Source organism: Nyctereutes procyonoides, unplaced genomic scaffold (assembly GCF_905146905.1).
Source record: "Nyctereutes procyonoides isolate TBG_1078 unplaced genomic scaffold, NYPRO_anot_genome, whole genome shotgun sequence".
NCBI lineage: Eukaryota > Metazoa > Chordata > Mammalia > Carnivora > Canidae > Nyctereutes > Nyctereutes procyonoides.
This window is the reverse complement of record NW_026575120.1, coordinates 16,280,248-16,297,978: the sequence shown is the minus strand read 5'-3', so window position 1 is coordinate 16,297,978 and position 17,731 is coordinate 16,280,248. Positions and strand designations below refer to the sequence as shown.

The window sequence follows — 17,731 nt, the reverse complement described above, 5'->3', positions numbered from 1 at the left end:
CACCATGATAACCATCATCCATGTTTTATTGTAATTCTTGGTGACACGATAGTAAAATGACTTAGTTTCTCTATTTATTCTGACTTGCTCTACCTACGTGGAGTAGGACACACACACACACACACACACATATTTATTCCATATACAATTATATTTTTATTTCAATTCAAATTCAAGTGATCAAATACTCATTGAGGCCCAATTCTGTAACAAACACCATCCTGGAGTTGGGACAAATTAGATCAAGTTTAGATTAGTTAGACCAAGTCTTTTCCTCCAGGGAGCAAACAATTAGGGAAAACGAGGGGGTAGGAGTTGGAGGGGCTTGGAGAGAAATATATCAGGCAGTTCAGAGGAAACAAACACTGATGCACAATCCTAAAGTTTAGGAACTCCCTCCACGGGGCAGATGTTTGACTTATCTCATAAAAGATGGAGTGGATTTGAGTCAGTAGGGAAAAGGGTGTTTCAGGGCCAGCACAGTAATTCTACTGCTTCAGTCTGAGTTTGCAGAGCGGTGGCCCTAAGGAACTTTTCAGTAACGCAGAATCCCAGGCGTCCCACCTGCGTCCTAAGTCTCCTGCGTTTTTAACAAGATTCCCAGGTGATTTGTGCACAGGTGAAAGTTTGGGAAGCCCTGGGCTAGAATGCAGAGGATGATGAGTGTCTGAAGATTGTGCCTTGGGCCAGCAAGCCTGGAGCGCAGGGCAGGTGTGAGTGGCAGCCAGGTGCGGAGTGTGAGGAAAGGTTGTAGTGGAGTCAGTGTAGAAACCTCCAGTCAGCTTGGGGCATGAGCAACTTCCAGTTAATTAATACTTCCCTGGGCAGAAGCACCCACTTCCTCTTCTGGGTTATAATTGCTACTGTGTGTTTTTTCTTTTGCTGGGCTGACTGACCTATGTTATCATTATTTGTTTATGTGCCTGTCATCTCCCAGCCCTCCCCCAACCCCACAGCAATATTTTAAAGATTTTATTTATCGATTTTGAGAGAGAGAGAGAGAGAGAGAGAGAGATGAGAGAGTGTGTGTGTGTGTGTGTGTGTGTGTGCACGTTTGCATGGGCAGGGGAGAGGCAGAAGCAGAGGGAGCCCATGAGGGCTCCATCTCACAACTGTGAGATCATGACCTGACCCAAAATCAAGAGCTGAAGGCTTGACCAACTGAGCCACCCCCTACAGCTAATATTGTAGGGCAACCCCCTACAGCTAATATTTTAAAGCAGAAGCTGTTCCTTTTTGCATCCTCTAAACCTTGTACTCAGAAATTAACTAGTAAGATCTAGCTCTACAATCAGTAAGAGGGAGGCCTTAGCTGATTCCCAAATTACAACTAGCTCAATATTGTAGTTAGACAAAGCTGTTGAACATACATTTATTTATTTATTGTTTGCTTGCTTATTTATTTGTTTACATACGTACTTACTTAATGATTCAATACTTATTTACTGAATGCCAGGCATTTTCTACCTTCTGTTCTTTGTGCCTAAGAATTTTTCCTTTCTACTGCTTTTCAGCATCTCTGTCCCTATGTCCATCTTATTGCCCTGGACAAGGCGTGTGATTTTTTTTTTTTAAGATTTTATTTATTTATTCATGAGAGACACTGAGACTAAAGCATCCAACTTTTGATTTTGACTCAGGTCATGGTCTTGGGATCATGAGATCTAGCCCTGAGTTAGGCGCTATGCTCAGTGTAGAGTCTATTTGAGATTCTCTCCCTCTCCCTCTGCCCCTCCCCCAACAACCATGTGCATTCTCTCTGTCTCTCTCTTTCAAATAAATAAATAAATAAATAAATAAATAACATCTTTAAAAAAAAAAAAGAACAAAAAAACCCACAAGATTTGTGAATATTGCCATTCTCTGGCTTCAAATTCTTCAGTGGCTCTATTTGCATTATAACACAATGCAAACTCTGTAACCTGACCCCCAAATGATTCAACCCTGTTTCTGTCTCCATTTCCAGCACATTCCGTTCTTTCCTCTACTCTCTGGACTCCAGCACTACCAACTTGTTCTCATTTTCTTGGACAAGCCATGGTTCTCCAAACACAAAATCTTGTTGTAAACTAATCCCATTCTTTGAAATTCTCTCTTCTACATCCTTTGATAGAATAACTGGTACTCATCCTGTACACTGACGTTTATATTGCAAGTGAGCCTTTTAGTTATAATTAAAGCCTGTAAAGTCAGCAGTATTTTGAAAGTCCCTTAAAATAATTAGGAAATTGAATAACGCTAACATTTCAAGAAAGGGGAATGCCTTTATGTTTGGTTATGAAAGTCCATCCCACCTTTTTTAACTTCTTTTTAAAAATTATATTAAAATATTCATAATATAAAATTTATGATTTTAGCCATTTTAAGCATATGATTCGGTAGCATAAAGTATAGTTACATTGTTGAGCACACTGTTGAGCATCACCACATCCATCTTCAAAACTTTTTCATCTTCCCAAACTGAAACTATACCCATTAAAAAATCACTGTCTATTGCTCCTTCATGTCAGGCTTAATCTGAATTTGAGTGCTCTAAGTACCTCATATAAATGGAATCAGACAGTACTTGTCTTTTGTGCCTGGCTTATTTCACTTACTACAATGTCTTCAATATTCATTCATGCTGTAGCATGTGTCAGAATTCCCTTCTTTTTTAAAGCTAAACAATATATATGTGTACCACATTTTGTTTATCCATTTATCCATTGATGGGAATTTATGTTGCTTCTACCTTTTGGCTATTGTGGATAATATCATTCTGATCATGGACATACAAATACGTGTTTAAATCTCTGCTTTCAATACTTTTGGGTTTATACCCAGAATTGCTGGATCATGTGGTAATTCTACGCTTAATTTTCCGAGGCACTGCCATGCTATTTTCCACAGTGGCTGCACCACTGGACCTTCTCACTAGAAATGCCTAAGGTTTCCAGTTTCTTTATATCTTCTTCATCAACAACTTATTATTTTCTGTTTGTTTGCTTATTTTTTTAATAGTAGCCATATCAGGAATGTAGTACATACTGCATTTTTTAACTATTGCAATTAAGGAATTAGAGAGGCTATAGTCTCATTTTGTCCCCGTCTCTTATGTTTTCAAGATGGCTGAAACCATCAAGTTAAGTGGTGCTCCCCATAACACACATCCGAACAAGGCAGTAACTAGAATCTCCTGATTCCCAGTGTTTCATGGAGCCTTTGGATATTGGGGAATCAAAACCATGTAGCATCAGAATAAGGGATACATCAGGGCTGAAATCAAATCAGATATGGGATTGAGGTAGAATTCTTATCTGGTACTTCCTTGAATTCTTATGAGATCAGAGCAACATTGGAAAAGCTGGTGACTCGCCCAGACCTTCCATTTTCTCATCTATAAAATGGGGATAATAACACTTACCTTTCAAAAATGAAAAGATTAAATAAAAATATTTAGCATCTGTTCAGTACCTGACACACTGTGTAGGGACTGAAAAAAAATACCAATTTTCCCTCCATTGCCAATATCTAGCACAATAGTGGACACTTGTTAGGTGCTAAACCAAGGCTTGCTAACTCAACTTGCCTTAGCAAGCAACAGGGTCTGAAGCTGCCTTGGGCTTAGTTTTATTCTGGTAATTTCTTTCCAATTTCAGGTGGGTTCTAACAAAAGGTCAAAGGAACAACAGAAGCAGATGGCCTTCCTGAGGTGTGTGCCAAAGGAATTCGTTGTGTGTCTTAGGGGTGCTGTCTCCACCCATCACGCAGCTCAGAGGCTCAAGGGCAGATCCCCAACATTGTGCATGTCCCTTCCTGAGCACTCCCTGGCGCAGACTACAAGTCTGACAAGGAAAATGTGCTGTGATCATCACAAGGGGAGAAAGCAGCTGCTCTAAGGTGGAGTCTATTGTCAAGGCTCTCCTGGTAACAAAAAGAGGAAAAGGCCTATCAAAGCATTTCCTGCCCGCAGGAGCCATGTGCTTCCATTAATTCTTCTCTGCAGTCAGTTTGTCGCCCTCAGGCTAATGTCTCTCAATGTCCACTATCCCGAGAACAGAACAGGCATTTTTAGCAGTAAATTTTACACCCCTTCCAAACAGTGTGGTTTTAACGAGAAGGACAAGCTCAGATGTTCATTGATGTGTACTGATGTATTTCATAGGGAATGAAAGAGTGTGCTTAAGGCAGTTCGGATTTTTCGGAATTCTACCCACACCTGTCAACTGCTTTGGCACTGTGATGGGTACATGGAGATAATGGTGAAGTTGCTGCCTTTCCTGAACCATCAATGGATTATAGAAAACAATGAAAATTCTCTTGAGTATGACATTGGTAAAATTCATACCTTATGGAAGGGATTAGCTAGCCCTGGGAGTCATTTCTTCTTAATGAATGACTAAATTTTATGAACCAAATTAACTAACCATGGGAGTCAGTAAAAATATATTTCTAAATATGTGACTGCATTTTGAGAACTAATCTGTATATCTCAGGGAACCAGGCCTGGCCTGTGACTATTATCAATAAGGTATTGTTGTCAATAAGATAAAGTGTAGTTTCTTATACTGCACCTGTTTCCTGGGAAGAATAGTGCTACAAAGAAAGTGGCCGGTGAGCATGGTATGTACAAATAAGGGAGACGGAGAGGCAGAATTTGGCATCTGCATATCTAGCCCTTTCATGGTGAGATCCCCTAAGTACTGATATGGTACTTCAGTAAATACTGACCGATAATCAGATGCCTTGGGCAACATCCTCTCGGCTACCAGCCATGTGAATGAGGCCATCCTACAACATCTAGCCAATAGGTGGCCTGCCAGCTAACCACAGATGCATGAGAGAACCCAACAGAGGACAGCTGGAGACAGGCCAGAAGAACCCCCAGGCTGCTAACCAGAGCCATTGTCATTTTAAGTCATTAAGTAATGGGAGGGTCCTTTTGGCAGCAAAAGCTAAATGTTGCAGTGGTCAGGAGGTAAGAGGTCTCTGCTGTGAGGCTCATTCTTCAAACCTTATCGAAGCCAGAGTGAAATTGTCCTTAGGCCACTATTTCTCCCTTTGCTTTCACAAATAATTTGTCTTCCTGCTTGGCAGTTGAATCTCTCTTATGAATGAATAAAATGGTGGTCCTCATCTATATTGTGAACTGCAAGTTTAATTAGGTTGAGTCTTTCTAAGACTCTCGGCCTTGGTGCCCTCAGTATCAAGTCTCCAGGCTTTCTTGGCTGAGAAGCAGAGTTTTGAGCCTCAATGCATCCAGCATGTCCCTGCCCTGCTCAAGGACACATTTGTCTAGAATTTTTACAAACCCATGGATCAGCAACTCAACTTTTAAATCCAAGGAGAAAAAAAGGATTCAGTTTCTTACATCAGTTTTAAAATAAGAAAAAGCTGTAAAAGAATAAAGGTTTACTGAAATAGGTGTGAAATCTAATCAGTGAGATATGGAGATCCCAGTCTTGACATCTTTCAGGGATGATGAGGAATCCATTTGCCAGGCTAGATACTCGTGGAAGAATCACATGCCCTTGTGATCCCTGAAGAAAGATGAAGGTGTCTGTGTCTTCAATATCCAAGGGTGTGTAGAATAAAAAGATAATATCAGTTCATGCCTACCTAATATGACTATCATCAATTTAAAGTTAAGAACCAAATACGCAGATTGTTATTTTGCTACACACCCCACACTTACCTGGCTGATGTATTTTAATCAATTTATTTTATTAAATTATTGTTCTTTGTGACAATAATATGATCTTAAGAGTTGGTATGACATATACATATGTATGTGTTTATATGTTTTTTCCAGTTGAAATTAGGCAATAGTCATGGCATTTGGTTTCAAAAAACATATTGCAGGCTTTATTCCACAAAGGTTCCCACACTCCTCACACACAGATTATGGAACGCTCTAAATCCGTTCTATTCATTCCAGAATCCTTGCTGTGTAAGGTAAGATATATAGAATTACTTTTGTGCTCAGCGTAGTCTGTGTTTAGTCTATTTATTACTTGGGACTTTCTAAGCTTCCTAGTGTCATTCCCACCCTAACTCACACTCAGCCAAAGGAATGCCAAAGTTATGGCCGTGACTGGTTATACCAAGACTCTGAAGCCAGAAGAAGAATAGAGGAAAACAATACTCTTTAGTCTTAGACCCATAACTAGAGATACAACAATTATGTCAAGAACAACAGAACCAGACATGATCAGCAAACTCAGTCCACAGATGTTTAGAGAACGTGTTCACTTCCACTGAACATTCTGAAGCCATTCATGTATAATGAAAAGCAAACAAAGCACTTCATGGCAGAAATGCACCATGATGCAGTGATGCCTCCCCAGCATCACTCTTAATCTGAACTATGTGGCTCGTGCCATGGTTGAGTTACTCAACACTAACTGGCCTCTGTTGACTGCTCTCCTTTGAGATGCTAAGGGGACAAAAAGGATGCAGATGATCACATGTTCATTTCATAGATTAATAAGTTGATATGTCAAACATTTTATGTTTATGTCAAGTGTGTCTGTTCATTCAACAAACATTTATTAAGTATCTACCTCTGTGGTAGGTGCTCTGTAATATTCAACCATGAGCAAAGCGCCGTCCCTGTCCCCAAGGATCTAACCCCTGTAGATACTTCACTTCTGACCATTTATATATACATTCTCTTAATTTGGGCTTCCAGTAATCAAGGGAAATAAGTATGGAAGTGTTATGAATTGAATTGCATCCCCTCTATATTCATATGTTAAAATCCAGTACCCTGCACCTCAGAATGTGACTGTATTTGGAGACATGGCCTTCAAAGGGGTAGTTAAGTGAATAAAAGGCCATTAGGATGAGCCTTGATCCAATATGCCCCCTGCTCTTATAAAAAGAGAAGAATAAGTCATGGTGAGGGAAGATCATGTGAAGACACAGAGACAAAGATGGTCATCTATGAGGTAGGAGAGAAGCTTCAGAAGAAACTAATCTTTTGACACCTTCATCTTGAACTTGTAGCCTCTAGAAATGTGAGGGGGAAAAATTTCTGTTGTTTAAGCTACCCATCCTATGGCACTTTGTTAGGGCAGCCCAAGCCAACTAATATAGGAAGGAGGTGTTATCCTTCTTTCACAGTTGATAACATAAGGCTGAGAGAGAGTAGATAATTTACTCAAAATTTACACATATCTAGTAAATGGTGGAGGCAGGATTAGAAGCCAGCTCTTCTTATACCCTACTTGTGACTGTTTATCTTTCTATTGTCTACCACAAATCTAGCCATCTGACAGCCAAAACCAAGAAAAGTTGGGAGCAACTGTTTCTCTTAGTGCACTGCCATCTCTGGTCATTTCTCCTTTACTGATTTCAGATGTTCCTTTATCCTCAGTCTCAACCTTCCTTATCTCAGTGGAGGATCTTTGCTGTTAGGAAGAAGGTGTTTTTACTAAGTGCTAGTATGCTAAGTTGTAAGTGATTGTTAGTAATTAGTGCTAAACATTTTTAGCCTAACAATTTTTTAAAGATTTTATTTATTTATGTGAGACAGAGAATGAGAGAGAGAGAACATGAGCAGAGAGGGATAGGCAGAGGGAGAGGGAGAAGCAGGCTTCCTGCTGAGCAGTGACCCTGCTGTAGATGATCCCAGGACCCTAGCATCATGACCTGAGTAGAAGGCAGATGCTCAATCCATTGAGCCAGGGGCACACAGGTGCCCCTAAGACTAGCTTTAAAAGAATAACTTGTCTGGGGGCACCTGGATAGGTCAATTGGTTGAGCATCCAACTCTTGATTTCAGCTCAGATCCTGATCTCATATGTCATGAGATCCAGTACTGTGTAGGGCTCTGTGCTCAGTGGGAGTCAGTTTGGATATTCTCTCCCTCTGCCCCTTCCCCCTGCCTCAGGCTCTCTCTCTTAAATAAATGAATACATTTTAAAAATAACTAAATAACTAAATAAATGAAAGAATAACTTGTCTGGACTAAGAAATGAATTCTCTCAGGACTGCAGCAAGTGGTAAATATAGTGGGGGGGGAGAAAGGCCTTCTATTCATAAGAAAAATGTATTTTTATTGCTAAGATTATGTACCTTATGGAAGTTGAGTTCATGGTGATCAGGGGATTTCTTAGAATATATGAGCAAAGGGAAAATAATGGTATTTGATTAGATGAGAGAAAATAGAAATAACAAATTACAGGATAGGGTGCTAGTCACATCTTGGGTCAACAGTTTGTTTAGTCAAAAATGTATTGAAGCCTGTAATGTGCTTGGGGAGACACGGATGATTTAAAATGAGCCATGTGCTGAGACTGAACACAGTTGGTGGCTTTAATCTAGGTCAGTGGTTCTCAATCTGACTTTGTAGCAAAATCACTTGGGGGATGTTTTAAGAGCAGAAATAGCAGGTGACCAGTCCCAGAAATTCTGAATCATTAAATCCAAGGGTCTGGATTTCAAAATGTTCTCCAGGAGATTCTGATAACAGTAGGTTTGCAAATAACTGCACTGTGGAGGTATTCCACATTTATCAGTCTGGAAGGATGCTCTTCAATAGGTTTTCTATTTATTGTGGCTCCCGTGACTCTCTGAGGTTGAGTGGGATTCTCCAAAATCTTTCAGATGATAAAACCTGGGCATAGATAATAAGCATAGACAGCTTGCAGGACAGTAAGAAGAGAAGGCAGTGATAGGAAGCAGATTTTCTCCTGGTAAGACATATAAGACAAATATCAGACTGAAATCTAAGGAAAGAAATTACAGAAAAGTTATGGAAGCATTCATCTACACACAACGCAATTGTTAAAATTCAAGAGAAATTATACTCTCCTCAACATATATCCTTACTTGGTCATGATTTTTAAATTAAGGACAGAGTCAATATAGTAAGAAAACTTTAATGCCAAAAATCAAATCCTTTTTAAGTCTTCTAATAAAAAGTGCCATTAATTGACGATCCAACTGTAACTTAAGAAGTGATTCCCTACCTCTGATGTTCTTCACAGTTAACTGTGGAACTTCGTAAGAACACCCATCACTGGGTGTTTGGACAAGGAATCTATTTTTGTTCGGACAAAACAAAATCTTTGACACATAAGCACACATGCTTACACACAAGAGGTTCGGACAAGGAATCTATTTTTGTTTATTTATTCATCACACACACACACACACACACAGGGGCAGAGACACAGGCAGAGGGAGAAGCAGGCTCCATGCAGGGAGCCCGACGTGGGACTCAATCCCAGGACTCCAGGACCATGCCCTGGGCCAAAGGCAGGTGCTAAACCTCTGAGCCACCTAGGAATCCCCAGGAATCTATATTTTTAAAATGCTACAAATGATTATTATTCTTATGTACTGTCAAGATGGTCTCAGTGGCTCTGTCATTGCAGGGATGTTGAAGAGCATGTCAAACTACTACCAGCTGGCCCCAGCATGGGTATCCACCAACTAGAAAAGAGTTAGGCTATTCAAAAACATAGATGTACCCACAGAAAGTTATTTTCCTCACCTTCTGCCCTCAGCAACCATGATTAATAATCAAAACTTCTTATTTTCATTTTTGTTTCATTTAAGAGAAATTCCTGTGACCTGTGAAATGCCAACTGATCCAGAAAGAAGTCCTACCATTGAAGGTGGTAGAGTTATTAGTTCCCATTTATGTCAAATCTGAGATCAGAAAAGGTCACAGACATGGTCCTGTCAGATCTAAGTTTTTTTCCCCTTCACAGATGAAATCTGGAGATAAAAAAGAAATTTGCTTAAAGCTCAGTTGGGAAAAATCTTAGAGCGTCTTGCCTCAGTCTGGTGGTATTTATTTGCTCAACCTTGTCTGCTGCCACAGATGAGGACAGAGAGGCTCAAGAACACTAATCACTATGCTCTCTTAGGACTATAAATGGTGTGTATATGTGTGTATGTGCATGTACTTGTGTATGTGTATATATGTGTATGCCAATGTGTGGACATGTATAAATATGCACATGTGTATGTATATGTGTTGTGTGTAAGCATGTGTGCTTATATGTCAATATGTGTGTGTGCATGTGTGTGCATGTATGTGTTTGTACGTGTGCACATGTGCAGATGGGGAGCCGGTGTGTATAAGGGGTAGGGAAGAGAAAAGTGGCTACAACAAAACTCCTCTGACTACTCAACCAAAGTTTTTCGGACCTTTTTAGAACCACTGCTGATCCATACTGGAATAGGATGTTTATTTCCAAAATTCTGTAAAACAATTTTGCTAATCTTGGGTACATACATTAAAATAGAACACATTTGTGTATGTCTGTAATAATCACTTAAAATATCTGGAAACTTTGTAGAAAAGATACTTAAATGAAGAGAGAGGTTAGTAGCCATTTCTTTATAATACCTGTTAAATAATAAGACTCATGATAAGGTTCAAACATAGTTGCAATTTCTAAAAAATATAATTAGAGACTTTACTAGTTTGAGTTTCCCCCAATCTGGCCTTTCTACCCTTTTCCTCATCATCCCTTCCATTCACCCTCAGCTTCCACACAGCTCAGCTTTGATTACAGAGCGGCAAACATCCTATTGTGGCTTTTCACCTCAGTAGATTAACGGTGAGGCAACAGAGTTCTGGAAGAATCACTGTAGATAGAATCTAACCATGTGTTCAGCTGCTAGACAGTGAGTGCATTCTTTTTCTTTCTTTTTTGGTCCTACATTGCTTATTAGGAAAGAACTTTGCATACATTACTTAACATTAGCAGTAATGATGGAGCTAGAAGGAATTGTGTCTTCTCCATGGCCTACAGCGAGGACAACCAATAGCGTGGAGGAACTTGTGACCCTTGCCCAGGTCACAGCTCTTGCCACCTGCAGATGTCAGTTCTCTCATTTCCCTGTGCTGGTGGACTGGTTTGGTGATCCACTGGGTGTCAGAATTTCTTCTGGTAGCTTTATGGAATGGATTAATGATGTTAACCTCAAAGAATTTGTACATGGAATCTTTACCACCCCAGTAAGAATTCAGGGTTCTCAGGGCCCTACAGTGACTTCCAGCTTGCTCCTCTGCAACAGACTGAGGCTTGGGGCAAACTCTAGCTGGTTAATAGCATGATGGGCAGGCTTACAGCAGGTCGTACCCTTAGGAACCAGGTGTTTGCAGTCATCATGTTGCACATGAGTCCAGTATATGACATAACATCAGCTTCTTCCTCCATAGCTCCCGGATGTACTTGTAAGCACCTATCTTTGTTCACCTTTGAACTGATGGCTACAGCCAGATGGAAAGGAATGCATTATTTTTCAAAATATTAATCATATCTTTTCCTAGGGTCCGATGTATAGTAGTTAGGCAGTAAGTGTCACTCGTTTATTTAAAGTCCTTACTGATTCTCTATTGCCTTCAGAATAAAATTAAACTCAAGCTTGTCATTTAAAACCCAGTTGCCTTTCTAATTATTGCCCCCAAATGCTTAGGTCCCTAGGCACAAGAACTGCTTAGAGATTCTCAGAGAAGTCACATTCTTTCCTCCTGCTTTTGTAAACATTATACCCAGATGCAGAAATACAATTTTCTCTGTCCACTCTCCTAACTAAATCCTACTTTGAAAATTCTCCATGAACTCTTCTAGGATCTCCCTAGGTTAGGTTAGATTTCTCCTACTGCTACTCTCCAAACACACACAAATAGACACAGACCAACCCATATGCACACATACCTGTGCTCTCATGGCATCCTGTTTAAACTCCTGTCATGTATCCCACCATATCATATTTATTTTAAAATATTTCCTGGCTTCTCTGATAAGGAGAACAAGGATCCATTCTGACGATGGAGGTTTACACATATGGACGTTTACTATATTTATGTTGCATGAACGTATAAGATGCAAATCCTAATTTTACCCTACAACTCTCTAAGTGTAAGAAAGGGAATTAACCAAGCATTATGCCATCTTGGGAAATCCCAATGTGGAGTTTAGAAGGGTTTTGAGGCACTCAGAAAGGCCACGTAATACCTAGACGGTGGCTTCATCATTCATTTACTAGATAAAGCTTTCAAGGGAACATCAATTGCATCCTCTGACTACTCTCTAACATGGGGGTGCGGGGGGGGGGGCGGGCGGGCGGGAATAGCAGGCACTCCTATATCCCAGGCCCATTTCTCAGTAAATGCCATCTGTTGGAGCAACCTATAGATATAAACCGTCCTTTGCTGTAGGCCACAGTGATGAACAGAGGAGCGCTACTCTGAGCAATAATATCATGAATCGATAGTTTCTGATTTCCCCTAATGAGAAAACGGAGGCCCAAAATGTTGATTGACAACTAGAAGAGACATTAGATGCGATCTTTTGTTCCAAGTGCTAACCCAAGTGTTATTTTAACTGCAAACTTGAAAGGCTACATCTAAGAACCCTTGACACAATTAAAATGACTAAACTATGAGGCTTTCCTATATAGAACAAGTGCCAAATAAACAGATGAAGAGACACAGAGCAGATAAAAGTGATTTCTCAGAGGCTGTGCCTTCCTATCTTTCTGACTTACTAGCTTCTAAGTAATTGTCATTTTATAGGAAAAAAGAGAAGCTAAGTTTCTCCTAGAGAAGCAGTCTAACCTAGTGGTGAGGAATGAAGCTTTGGAGCAAGAATGGCTGTATTTGACTCCTGGCCTCATTAGCTGTATGTTCTTGAGCATGCCACTTCATCAATCTGTGCTTCAGTGTCATGCTATACACATATGCACATGTATATACACACATGCTCTTATGTCACAATACTGATTTATGCCTCAAAAACGCAAAGAAAATTGTCTATGCTGTCTGCCAAATAGTAAATACTTAATTAAATTTAGTTGTCATTATTATGATCCTAATAATATAAATATTATTAACGACCCATTTCACCTTTGTGTTTTTACTTTTACATCTTCTATTACAATGAGATGCCTTGAGAAATATTTGGCCATCCCTGTGCCATAGAAGGATTTCTGAACTAGTTCTACCTATTCTAATGATGTTTATTGTCACTTCACATTAAATGATGAAAGCATGAAACTAAAAATCACCCTTGTGATTCTAACTTTTGTTCTCCCTGAAGAAGAAAGACAGCATGTTCGTGCAATAATCTGCTGGGATTCTTCTCTACACTGTGTTGTGGGTCATATTCCAATTGCTTTTAATTTGTTTCCCATGTTATAGTCTCGCAATCAGAAAATAATGATAATATATTGCAAGAGAACTAAATTAATACATACTAATTTGCCAAGTGGATAAGACAAACATTTTACTCTATTGAAAACAACAGAGGCAGGGCATATAGTTATGCATCAGTGTAATAAATTCAACCTTTTGACTATGTTCAGTATCCAAGATGTGCTTAAAGTCTTTAAAAAGAAAATAAGTTAAACATTTTCATAGGAAATACGAGTATGATAGCTGTCCTATAGGAATAAATTACCAAATTTCCTTCTCAAGCAGTTTGTCAATGTCTTTTGGGGATTCTAGATAGAGAAAATGTGTCACTAGCAGGCCAGACCAGAGATAGGAAGCTTATTCTTAGCATGTGCAAAGAAGACTTTAGGTGAGATCATTAAGCAAGCTCAGTTTGCAAGCATAGGAAAATAAGGTCATGGGGCAGAAGACCCCTTTACAGTCTCTGCTTTGGTAATCCCTAAATATCATAAGTTGCTGATCCTTCCACTTGTCAAAAACTTCCTCTTTTGTTCTTAATTTATATTGGTGTCGTGGATGTCTTTGCAAATCTGATAGAAATTATAAACACTCCTCCCAGAAAAATGCACACACACAAGCACACACTTCTGCATATTAATATTAATGGATGTTCTCACGTAAAAAATTCCTTTTTTTAAAAAAATTCCTTCTTAATGGAGTGATTTTATATTATCTTCAGTAAACTTATCAGTTAACATTTGAAAATAGATTTGATCACTTCATTTCGTTTTTAGAAATGTATTGCTTAAAATCCTGACTTGTAACTCTCCCAGAAGATTTTAGATCGTTCACTTGTTTTCTTTTCCTATGATCAGCAAGTTTTAGAAACCTCTGTACATGTTCCAAACTGCCTAATTTCTGTGAAATTTTATTTCTGTCTGCTAGTAAAGGCCAGCAGGCATTGATGTTTGCCTTCTTAGAAAGATTTTTATTATAGTTTTATGACAAAATAAGCAAAGTGACTGTAATATTATTCCCATATTGGTTTATATGGAATCAACCCTGATAAGCCACAGAATCTTGATCATATTTTGGACTCTAACCTCAAAATATATTGTTTTGAGAGAGATAAATGTAGAAATGTACATAGCTCCTGTAGCCACAGAGGAGAAATTTCAAAATTATGGAGAAAAGAGCTTCTTAAAGCTCACCCTCCACGGACACATAAATACCACTGTTGATGAGTCAGTCAATGAATTTCTAGGTCTATATCTTATATTTTAAAGTTAGGACAGAGAAAATTCCTAGATATTTGATGTAAGAATTTGTTTTGAAGAAGTTTGGCAATTAATGTAGAGCCACTCTAAAAGTACATTTTACTTTTAGAGTAAAATCCTTAGAAACAGGGATCCCTGGGTGGCCCAGCGGTTTAGCGCCTGCCTTTGGCCCAGGGTGCAATCCTGGAGACTCAGGATCGAGTCCCACGTCGGGCTCCTGGTGCATGGAGCCTGTTTCTCCCTCTGCCTATGTCTCTGCCTCTCTCTCTCTCTCTCTGTGTGTGACTATCATAAATAAATAAAAATTTTAAAAAAATCCTTAGACACACTTATAATAGATAAATATTTACTATCTTACTTTTTCCTTTGAGACCAATCATCACAGACCAAGAGCAGCTAAGTTTATAATAATTTATTAAGGTTGCATATCATTTGTCATGTATAATAAATTATAGAAACCATAGCATCTTCATAAACTATTTAATATATCATACTTATTTCCTAATGCTTACTGCAATAACTGTAAGAAATCTAATTAGATTATTTTTTTAGCATTAGTTAGAAGATAAAAAATCATAAAAATTTTTCACAGTACTTTGGATATTTGGAGGACCCCATTATTTTATCTTTTGTGCAACCAGTTTGAAATGTATTAAAACCTTTTACAAACTAGAAGGGTTTTACTCAGCTGCTGAAAGTATTGCATAATTTGTAATTAACCCCGTTTTCAGGCACTGCAAAAAATGCCAATAAGTAGTCAATTACTGATCTCTAACAATCTATACCAATAGATCACATTGAAGCCTGGCAATATTTTGGAACATTCAAATAAAAAATTTAGTAAACATCAGAGCATAGATTCTCTCTCCCTGTTTGCCCCTCTCCCTCCTCCCTCTCCCTACCCAGTTTGGCTTAGGAAACAAAAGTTCAGGTTGAATTTAAGTCCTAGGGCCTGAGAAAGAGACTCTGGCAACAGTTCTTCCCCAGCCCTCTTGCTGTCTTCCTTCTCAGTCCTCATCACATCCCCTCAGACTCTTCTCTTGACACCGGCATCAGTCCTTTGCCCGCAGGGAGAGTTTTCAAATCCTTGCTGAAAGCATTTTGTTCTCCACCGTCACAGCGAAGGCGTGAAATTGGTTGGAGTCTTTATAACCAGTTTGTTCTGTTCCTTTCCAGCTTCCGCAATTCTGATGAAAGAGAAGCTTGCTCGGTAGCAGCAAAATGCTGCATGTGTTGGGTCTCACAAACTCCTTCGGTCTTTAAAATGTCTCTTCTTGGATAATGTCCTTATCCATCCTCTCGTCCTCAGTGAACTTTGATGGAATATTTCCGCAGTTTCAGAAATTGGAAAAGCTTGTCTTTCGTCCTCTTCTTCAGGGCCATCAGGGCTCGCGTTTTCTCCTCCAGATCTTGATCTATGGCAAAAATGATCTTAGCTCTCTCCTCTGCCTTCTTGTCCCCAGAGTTTCTGAAAAGTCTCTGCAGAGATTCTTGGTCTATGTTTTCAAAGATGTTGGCCACTGCCTTCTTACGCGAGGCCGTGTCGAAGTGGTAGCCGTGGATGGACGGGCTAACTCGCAGCGAGGTGGACATGACGCTGGCTTGGCGGCTTGGCTTTGCTTTCATCGATGTGAGGATCTTCGGGAATTCAGCTCCCGGGCTCTCCAGAGAGTCTGTGGCAAAAATCATTCCGGGACTGCTATTTAAAGTGTGAACAAAAGCTCCAGGCTCAAATTACACTGGTGACATCAGAGTGATCTCAGGGAAGAATAATCACAGACAGGTTTAACAGTTGAGTTGCCAATATCCTGTTCTTGTGCAAAATGTTCAAAGCTGTGCTCAGGGATGGAGCAGGGATGTGGGCATTTCTTTTTACCTCATCTGTGGCAATAGGATTATACAGGCTTGGGCCCTGCTTTTAAAAATAGCCGAAACCAGGAAAGGGCAAAGGTAAAACACAAACAAAGTGGCTTAGACTCACAAAGTCTTTCCAAACAACGACAGAAACAAAGGCTTCTGCTAACTACAGGAAAGTTTTAATTCCCGGAGAAGTCATTAAAGTGTATTCCAAACATTTGGCAGCCCACACCCATGTCCTTTGGACACCCCCAGACAGGGCCACTCCACAGCAGCTGAGAGCAAGCCAAAGAATCAAGGTCGGCAACCTGGACTACATCTGATTGTAAAAGGGGACTTCACCAGCCATTGGCTGACATGACACAGACTGAGACTGTGACCTTTCAGAGACTGTATGTGAGAGCTAATCAGTAATCACTGAATAAAATTATACTTTACAATTTTTTGATTTTTTTTTTTAAAGATTTTATGTTTAATCTTTACACCATGGGGCTTGAACTCATAACCCTGAGATTAACAGTCGCACGTTCCACCAACTAAACTGGCTGGGGCTGGGCACCCTATACTAATAATAGCAATAGACAGTATCTCCTTAGGCTTGTGTATATAGGACAACAATATCTATTTTAAAAGTAAAGCAGGAAAGGAAAGTCAATCAGGTACTTTATAGACATAGCACTCAAAAGAGTAAATTGACTTTTTCCTTTAATATTTATTCTTGCACCACCCAGACATAGTTAGAGCAGTACCTTCTTTGGAAGAATTTAAATGTGTTCTTCTCACCTTCCACAATATTCAGCCAGCCAGTGCCCCGTGTGTGGAGCACTTACATTCAACCAAATGATAGATGTCAACTTCAGAGGGCCCCAGAGACTTCTCTTCATGGACCTTCTACTTGGTTCACTTTCTAGGGGACCATTAGAGAAACAAGCCTGGTCTTCAAAATTTTCTCTAATCAGTCAAGTTAGGTCTAGACTATGCAAAAGGGGAGAGAGTGTGGGGAAGGTACCTCACTAGAAAACTGAGTTAGAGACTCATCATTCATTCATTCACTTGCTCATTAAATCCATCAATATTTATTAAAGGTCTACTTTTAGCTAGAACAGTTTTAGGCATTGGAAGTGCAAGAGTAAACTAAACTAAACCAAACAAACCAAACCAAACCACACACACACACACACACACACACACACACACACACACACAACATCCCTATGTTACTTGAATGGAGTTTACGTTCTACTGGAAAGTAGATAATAGAAAAATAGGTAATAAAAATTTTTTTAATCACATCTATAATCTAGATGATGTCAGAAAGTAATACCTATTATGGATCAAAATGCAGCCTAGTTGTTCAGGAGAGAAGGTGTGTTGAACTTTGGAATACTCAGAGGCAGCTTCTGTAAATGTGACACTGTACAGAGACTTGAAGGAGGGGAGGTAATTAGTTGTGGAGGCATCAGGAGGAAAGGTGTTG

At 39.5% G+C, this 17,731-nt stretch overlaps 1 protein-coding gene across 1 annotated transcript; it reads right to left on the bottom strand.

The window, feature by feature from the left end:
* Window positions 1–14,087: 14,087 nt before the first annotated feature.
* On the bottom strand, window positions 14,088–16,258 carry TCIM (transcriptional and immune response regulator). The gene has a single exon (XM_055335233.1). The coding sequence runs from the start codon at window positions 16,084–16,086 to the stop codon at window positions 15,703–15,705; it is 384 nt and encodes a 127-aa protein (XP_055191208.1). The 5' UTR covers window positions 16,087–16,258; the 3' UTR covers window positions 14,088–15,702.
* Between the last annotated feature and the right edge of the window lie 1,473 nt (window positions 16,259–17,731).